Below are 9,250 nucleotides of genomic sequence, written 5' to 3'. Positions count from 1 at the left end.
CAAAAGCCTCAAGGAACATCCACCTTTCTCCATTTTCATCTCCATAACAATCTTGAAACCTGGCTTAGATGAAGGCCTAACATCAGGGCTATAGAAGTATAGAGAATTCAAATTTATTGCATTAAATCCCCTCCAGGTTTCTCAGCAAGGGTTTCTGGAATACAGATAATCCAAGGACATCCTTACTTTAAATTTTTTCTCTTGACTGCATTGCAATAACCTACTGATTTATAGAGGAATTGCAATGGAAAATGGTTGTTGCATTGAAAAATGTCATATTGGCTTTTCTTGCATTCTGTAAACAAGCCTTTTGATTCACAGCATCTCCTAATGTAATTGTGTATCACAGCAAATAACTGTTTTTGAGTTTCTCTCATATTAAGAGCTCCATAAAGAGTAAAATGTTTGTCCTCTTGTGCATATAGAGTTTATGATTAGATTTTTATTTTCCATCTCACAAAGAAATAATTATATTCCAAATATTATATTACAAGACTGCTTAAGGGGCATTAAATGTTCGAACGTTTGGACATGCTAGGTTAGAGCCATCCTGTTAAATTTTAATCCAACATATTGTATATTAAGGTAATTATTGTAATTTGTTCATCAAATGTGATAATTTATTTTAATCCATTTATACAGCTGCCCATCTCGCAGTACAGAAGCAACTCTGGTTTTTCATTTGCTAGTGAATGACTGAATAAAAATTTATTGATAGCAATGGCAAAACTTTATAGTTTTATTTTTTTAATCAAGTTTTTATTTTTTTAAAAAAATTATACATATCATTGTGTGAATGGTGCGATATTTGAGTATCATACATTTCAATACATATAAACATATTCCTAATTATTACATTCCATTTTCCTTATTTCATATTATTTACTCCTATCTTTTACACAAAATTTTATTTTTTCATATAAATATTAACTATGCAATAACATCTAACCCGTTGTGCTTTAGCATCCGTATTATCTTCCGTTATAGTTTCAATAGTATAACCCTCAAAAAAGAAAGAACTACAAAATTGTGTTTTCTTTTCTCCTGTACACCATATTTCACCCATTTTTACAACATCTCTCTCCTTTCCTCTTCTTTCTCCTCCCTCTCTTCTCTACTCCTCACCTTCTCTCTACTTCCCTCCTTCCTTCTCCTCTCCTTCCCTTTCTCCTTCTCTCCTTCTCCTGTTCCCTATTTCCCCTCTTCTTCTCTGCTTCTATCTCCTTCCTTTTCTACTCTTCTCTTTCCCCCCCGTCTTCTTTCCCCTCTCTACCCTTACTCTTTCTCCCCTCCCCTCCTATTCCCTTCCACTCCACTCCATTTTCCTCTCTCTTTTCGTTGTTGCATATAATATTCCCAATACCTATAGGATATGGTGTATTTTCCAAGTAATATCTCTTTCAACTGTAACCATACAGCTTATTTAAATTACATTCCAAAAATCAAGGAAAACAGACTTAATCACTTACACATATATTAACCATCATCATAATACTTATACTATCATATTAATCTTCATGTTAATAATTTTATACACATCATCATTCTAATTACATATATATATGCAGCTGCAATATTATTCTTTTAATACTAACGTCACTTCATTAATCAGACAGCATACAGTCTAAACATCAGTTTCTTTCATCCTCACATTTCAAGCTTACCACTATTTTAATTCTTTGTGTCTATTTTTCATATTTCTTTTCCTAACTTATTTGACTTTGTGATACATTGATACATTGTGATACTTTGAACTTCTGGCGATTTCGGTGTGAGATCCGCGACCTCTGCGGGTCTGTTCCGAGCTCTCCCTGTCGAGGGCTTCAATAGCCACCTTGGAGGGGTGGTGAAGCAAAGGGGGACTGCCCTGCAGGTTGAGGAGAGCCACATCTCCCCTCCCTGACTCGGAAAACCCCCTCATCCGAAGACTAGGAGCAGTGGCACTCAAGATGGTTGCCATGAAGCAGAGGAACAGCCAGAAACAATAAGTTTGAGCAGGAGGAGAGAAATGCTGAATGGTATGCCGTCTGGGTAAGAAAAGATTTACAGTTGAAGTTGGACCCCACAAAATATTCAAGGGGAATACCTTTTAGAGCAATTTGGTACAGCGGCATGTAATTATTGTGGGGAAAAAGCATATTGGAAAATATTTATAGTTTTAATTAATTACTATAGCATCAATAAAGGAGAATATTTGTAGCTCAGACTGTCAGGGTTCCAAGTAACACCCACAACGAAAGAAGGCTCCGAGGCTAGAAATTCTTCAAAGTTCCATTTTATTAGAGATCATATTGGCACATCTGGAAAAACCTGAATCTGAAAGCTTCCAGGTTTTCCCCACCCAAAAGAAAGTCCAAGTCCCTTCCCCTGCACCCACATGTCCATCACATGGTCCAATCAAAGCACTGTCCCAACTGGAGATGCCTCCCAGTCATGCCACTCCAGGTGCAGGCCCGAATGTCCTTGACTCTCAGAGAAAGGAATGTTATTATGGCTAAATACCTCCACCACTCTATCCTATACCCCCTCCCAGTTTCCCACAGCACTAAGTGTGGCAGACCTGCAGATTCAAAGAAAAAGATGGCCTCCAGGGCTGACACAAGGTTGAAATGAAGGGTTTTTGGTGCTTTCTGAGCTTGGTTTTTTTCTTGCAGACATTTCGTTACCCAAATTAGGTAACATCATCAGTGGTAGTAGGGAGTGGGGATTACTCTGTTTATATTCTAGTGGCTTGTACTGTCAGTATTGATGGGGGTGGTTTTAAGAGGTGCTTTGGCTTATTTGACTTGCTTGGAAGTTTCTTGATTGGGGTATTGTAATATTGTGATATAGTTTTGATTTCATTACAGGTAGTCCTCAGTTTATGACCACAATTGAGCCCAAAAATTCTGTTGCTAAATGAAATATTTATGAGTTTTGTCCCATTTTATTATCTTTATTGCCACAGTTAAGTGAATCACTGCAGCTGTTAATAACATGGTTAAGTGAATCTGTTGTAAAAGATGATCACATGACCACAGGACACTGAACCTATCATAAATATGAGTTAGTTGCTAAGCATCTGAATTTTGATCACGTGACCATGGGGATGCTTCAACATTCGTAAGTGTGAAAAATGGTCATGTCACTTTAATGCCGTTTTAATTTTGGTCACTAAATGAACTGTTGTAAATTGAGGACTACCAGTATATTTCACCTGTAATTTGTATCACTCAAGGCAGAATACATAAGTTTACTAAACATGATAAACTATCCTACACACAATATTTTTTATTGTGGCCTTTCATCAGTATAATGTTTCAATCACATTAAACTTCACTGATGACAATAATCTTTGAAGTCTTGTCTCCTGTGAATGCCTCCTCCCTTTCCTCTGAGAAGCTGGTTGCTACTAAACAGATTATTTTCAATCACAGATTATTTTCAATCCTGGTAACCCAGTGAGATTCAAGTTATCTTTACTGGGAAATAGATTATTCAAAAAATTGTTTTTATGAGCCTTTTAGATATAATGTCAATGCTTGATTCTTCATGTTGTCTCTATTGATGGATCGCTTTTCAATTGATATTTCAATGGTTTCATTATTTTAACAAACCATCCCGGGTTTTGCACTGATTTAAAGGCAAATTTAAATAATAAATCTGGGGAAAAAAGCATCCTTTCACTTTTCATAAGAGCTGCTTCTAAATGGCGCTTGCCAATCGGAACATATCCAACCAAAGTGGTTTCTGGAGCCCGCACTATCAAAATCGGACTGTAGGGCTTTGCGGTTGTTGTTAGTTGCAAAGTCAACCCATCCCGACCCCATGGACAAAGTTCATCCAGGTTTTCCTGTCCTCTACCATCCTCTAGAGTCCATTTAAGCTCACACCTACTGCTTCAGTGACTCCATCCAGTCACCTCATTCTCTGATGGGGCTATTATTACTGTATTATTTTTCCTCAGGTTTTTTTCTCCCTCTCGCTCAAAACTGAAGTGGTGCAAGTCCAGTTTATGGATCCCAATCACTTAATACTACTTTCTTTTTTTGCTTTCATTATCACTATATTAAAATCCCTGCAAAGCTCCTCCTGGGTGTTTAAAGGTTTGATTCCCACCCGCCCCCATCCCCCATGGTTAATGCATAACTCTCCTGACTCAATGTTGAGCAACTTTTATAATGTGTGTGGACTACACCTGATCGGGGAATTGTGGGAGTGGAAAGTCCACACACACACACCCCTCAAAAGTGGCTGAGGTCGAGAAACGCCGTGCTAACTAATTCGACGTTTCCTTCCTGTGTTCGGTTGCACTGTTTTAGGCTGTTTTACCACACCTTAAAAAGGAACACAAAGTGTAACCTAAAACTTCCGTGGAGTGCAATTCCCTCTTTCTTTAAATCAGAAATACAACATGTGATTTATTTGGAAAATACGGGGAGGAAGGAATCCTACTTCGGAAAAAGTCCCCCCCTCCCCACTTCCCCCCGCTGCAAAAGGTCGCCGAACATCTTTCTCTTTCGATTTCTTTCGCCCTTCGCACCGCTTTCCCCGGGATTTCCCAGCCCGCGCCTGCTTTCTCCCAACCAGAACGGACCGTTCCAGAGACGAGAGAGGCGGAAAAAGACGGGATTGGCCTTTCGCCTCCGCCAATCATCGCCCTACGACCTAGAAGCTCACCCAGCGGGGAATGTTAACTCAGAGCTCGGGAAGCGCCCGCGGGGGACACTTTCCCGGGTGAAGCGAAAGTAGCTGCTGCCTTTCGTCGCCTCTGCGATTTGCCCACCTGCTCTTCTTTTAGGATGAGGGGGCTGCTCCTGGGCTCCGTTTCCACCTGCAGGGTGATTCTGACGGTCGCCGTCCTGTGCTGCTGCTGCGCTAACAGAGCAGCTTCTTCAGGTAATCAACCTGGCAGGTCGCTGCCTGCACCCGGACTAGGCTCTCAGTCTAGGGAGCGGATTCCCCGCGCGAGAACGCGGCTGGCTGGAGGCCGAAGAAGAAACAAACCGCGCTGCGCAAGCCGGAGCGCGGGCGGGCGGGGGGGGAGGGGGGTCCCTCTGGCGTGGATGCACCCAGACCCAGAGGGAGAGAAGGTGGTGTTGGTTAGGGAAATGGGAAATCCCCGTTTAAACGCATTGGGGCTGGTTGGGCAGAAGGTTGAGTGGGTGCCTTTGGAAACGAGTGGAGGATGCTCCCACACCGTCTCGCTTGCTTCTCCGGGTGGGTGGCTGTCCCTGTGGCAGGTGGTCTCTAGCGAGCGCCGGGAACTGCGCTGCCAGCTCCTCTCCGCGCAGTCGAGCTTGCCTCTTTCCTTCCAGCGTTGCGCGCGCGCAAAAGAAGTCTCCGGTTTGCGCCATGGCCGCGAGTTTACAGCCGTCACTTGACAGTTTGTTGTTGTTGTTGTTGTTTTGAGCCTCCGGCACTGTGGAGGCTTTAAACCTGAAAGCCGTAGTAGGATATAGTTCCCCCCCCCCGCCCCCGACGATCAGGTCGACGGCGGCCGTCCCTTAAAAATCCGAGCCCGATTTTCCACCTTCGACGACGACGACGACTACTTATCTACGCCGTTTGCAGCCGCGGTCTGGGAATGGGCGTCGGAGGCACAACGGCGACGTTGGCCCTTCGCCACGGTACATCCAGGCTCCTTTCGCTTTCTTTCCCAGAGTTATTTATAGGCATTGCCATAGATTCCTTGCGTGGTTTGATTTTTTTTTTTTTTTTTGGAGTTGAAAACTTGGCTTACTCTTCGGTGGCCACTCAGTGTAAAGCAGAAAAAAAAACCGCGGGGCTTTTGGAGCTAGGTGGGGGAACCGAATTGGAGCAAGGAGACTTTTGGGTTTCGCTTCAAGACTCTTTCCCCTGCTCCAACTGTGGTGGCAAATCTTCATATTTCTTTCCAATGCTACATTTGACTGGTGGACTTTCTAAATTGTGTTTAGAAAGAAATTGTGTTTGGGGGGTGCACAGTAATGAAAAGTGTTGAAGTTCTGGCAGGAAAAAAAGGATAGCAACCAAATCATCCTGATGAATTGAAGTTTCAGTTTGATTTCACAGATTTTTTTTTTTTATCAGAAATCTTTAAGACCATTAAGGTATTTTGCAGGTCTGTGCAAGATTATACTGGGTTCAGCTGATAAGGATTTGCTGGTGTTTTTTCTTAACGTTTTTTTTTTTTTTTTTTAAAGAGATTGAAATTTGAACCTACATTAATTCTACGTTACTGTATAAATATCACAGAGTCTTTGGGCTTAAACATTTGAAGGGAAAATTAAATTGTAATTTCATATGGATTAAATTGTTATATGCAAATGTTTTAAAACTTTCCTGTATTGTCATTTTCACTGGAACTACATGTAAATGCTTTCAAGCATGACATTTTAATAGTACACAAGCCCTTTTATGTGTCTTTCACATACATTATGCTATAATTGTCTGAGAGATTGTCTGTGTATATAGTGCAGTCTTACATTATTTAGAAAGGGCTTCTCTCTAAACAGGTTATTATTTCCGTTGCTAATGCAATTATTCTAAAACTTCCCTGTATACCATTTTACTGGAATATATGTAAATACTTTCAAGCATGACAGTTCAACAGTACACACCCTCTTATGTGTAAACAGTGTAACTAGGATTCATCTAACATTCATTCACATACATTATAATTGCTACTTGTGTGTGAGAGATTGTATGTGTGTGTATAATATGTAGGTTTATATTATGTAGAAAGGACTTATTTCTAACTACAGATAATCCTCGAGTTATGACAGTTTGCTTAGCGACCGTTCAAAGTTGGAACATAGCCCCCCTTTTTCTTGCCGGCAAGGGCTTTTTGCAAAAACCTACAGGGACGCAATCTTTCTGTAGGCTTTGGCAAGTCTTTGCAAAAAGCCTTTGCCCGTAAGAATGGAGCCTGAGAGGGACTGGTGCATCTCTCCCCCCCCCCCCCCGGGCTCTGTTCTTGCCGGCAAAGGCTTGCCAAAGTGTTTGCAAGCTGTTGGGACGCTTTGAAGCAGCACAATTTCACTGCCCCAGATCCACCCATCAGCTTGCAAACAGTTTGGGTGCCGAGACTGGAAGATTCTGGGGGCTGTGATCTTGTGCAACTTCAGGCACTTGTCCGCTTTTGCAGAGAAGGAGTGCCTGAAGTTGCATGAGATCACGAACCCCAGAAGCTTCTAGTCTCGGTGCCCAAACTGTTTGCAAGCCAATAGGATGCTTCGAGCAGACATTTGTGCACTGATACTGGAACTTCTGTGATCTTGCGCAGTAGAGAGGCTGGAGAGGAGACAGTTCACTAGAGCTTCTCAAGGTAAGTGACCCAACGCAGCAGGAAGGGTGTGTGTGAAGCAATTGTGGGGAGCATGAGGCTTCTTAGTAAATTGGGGGAGGCCTTGGGTGGTCTTAAGCAGGTGGCCAGTTCCATCACTAGGCCCCTCCATGACTTTCCCCATCCTGAGATACCTCATGTGCACTTAAATGACCCGTGCATTCGATTATCGAATGCATGGGCAAAAGCAGGGAGTTCTCACACTCGTTTTATGTGATTCACTACAATGAATCCTCGAATTACAAATGTAATCGGCAGGCTCCATTACATTCGTAACTTGAGGACCCCCCTGTAGTTTATTATTTCTCTTGCTAATTGTTGATGGAGATTTTCTATTAAGTTCTATTTCTATTCAGTTCAATTCTAAACTGAACTGAAGAAGTTTCTTGGATGAGATGTGAAACGTTCAACTATAAAAAAAAGTGTCATGACTATTTTTCATACATAGGACAGTTGAAAAATCCCTATAGTCACATGATGAAAATGTGGGTGCATGGCAAATGGCATGGATTTATGATATTGCACTGTCCCAAGGTCATGTGTGATCACCATATGTAACCCTCCCAACCGCCTTCCCATAAGCAAAGTCAATGGTAGAAACCAGATTCTTTAACGACCACACGACTCACATAACAACTGCAGAGATTTACTTACCAATTGTATCCAAAAGGTCGTAAAATGGGGCAAAACTCATTGCTTAGCAATGGAAATTTTGGACTCAGTTATGGTCTTAAGTCAAGGACTACCTAGGCTCCAACAGTTTATTTTGAAGCAGAATGCCGAGTGTCTTTATGGTTAAGGGATGCAGGCCAGTGGTGGGTTGCTCCCGGTTTGGACCGGTTGACAAGAACCGGTAGTAAAACCGGTGGGAGGCTCCGCCCACCGACCTGGACATCATCAGGAAGCTTCTGCACAGTCCTGTTGCAAACCGGTAGTAAAGGTAAGTAGAACTCACCCCTGATGCAGACTCATGAGACGTAATCTGAAAGCAGGAAAAATTACCCAAATGGTTGTAACTCATTTGCATGGGGGTCATTTTTTTTTGGCTTTCCTGAATTATTCTGTACAATCACCCTGTAATCTGGTCCTGAAAGGTAAGGTGCTGGTAGATAATTACAGACCACTTGAACTAAAGAGCTTCCTCCAATTTTTTAATTGTACCCCACCCAGAGTTGCTCTGCAAGTGAGATGGGCAGTCTCTAAATTAGATATACATACACAAACACACACCCACATCCACACACCTAAAATGTAACTTTATCTTGTCCATAAATTGGTACCTGCAGTAGCTTTCTCTTGGTAGAGATACAGGGACATGCTGTTTAACTGGATACTATGAAAGTGTCATACTTTTTGGCCGACATTGGACCCATCATGATGAGAGTTATAGGATGAGTTCATTGGGTTTTTAATGAAAGAGAAGCCATGGACTAGCAAAGTCAGTGCTCAGAAATTGAAGGAACAAAGAGTGCAGCCAGGCACATTAAGTATAAACTAGAGTAAGATGCTCCGGAAGAAAAATCAGTAATGTCTCCCTTTTTTTTCCTGGTAGAAAAACGATTCTGTTTTAGGGGATTGCTTTGATATGGCTGGAGACCAAATGGCAATGTTACGAAGCTGATATCTTGGCTCTCAGAGCCATGCCTAATGACAGTCAAATGGACGAAGCCGAAGAGTGTGGTCATAGCACTCCAGAATGATAGGAACATTTACCAAATTGCAAGATGAATGGGCTGGTTCTGTCTCACCTCAGTTGAAGATACAATCCAGAAAATCAGACATGCAGCTACAGATACTCCTTGACTTATAACCACAATTGATCCCAGAATTTCTGTTGTTAAGTGAGGCATTTGTTAAGTATATTTTGCCCCATTCTATGACTTTCCATGCCACAGTTGTTAAGTGAATCACTGCAGTGGATAGGTTAGTAACCTGATTATTAAA

The 9,250-nt window shown here is 41.9% G+C and overlaps 1 protein-coding gene across 1 annotated transcript in view; it reads left to right on the top strand.

Annotated features, from left to right (window-relative positions):
- The first annotated feature begins 4,390 nt into the window (after positions 1-4,390).
- Positions 4,391-9,250, top strand: part of LY75 (lymphocyte antigen 75) — an 81,679-nt gene continuing 76,819 nt past the window's right edge. Inside the window, exon 1 of the mRNA XM_060687986.2 lies at positions 4,391-4,878. Coding sequence (XP_060543969.2) covers positions 4,782-4,878 — 97 coding nt within the window. The 5' untranslated portion in view covers positions 4,391-4,781. The remainder of the gene's footprint in view (positions 4,879-9,250) is intronic.

This window comes from Pantherophis guttatus, chromosome 1 (genome assembly GCF_059756535.1).
Source record: "Pantherophis guttatus breed Tessera chromosome 1, ASM5975653v1, whole genome shotgun sequence".
Taxonomy (NCBI): domain Eukaryota; kingdom Metazoa; phylum Chordata; class Lepidosauria; order Squamata; family Colubridae; genus Pantherophis; species Pantherophis guttatus.
This window is presented reverse-complemented; position numbering and strand designations above follow the sequence as displayed.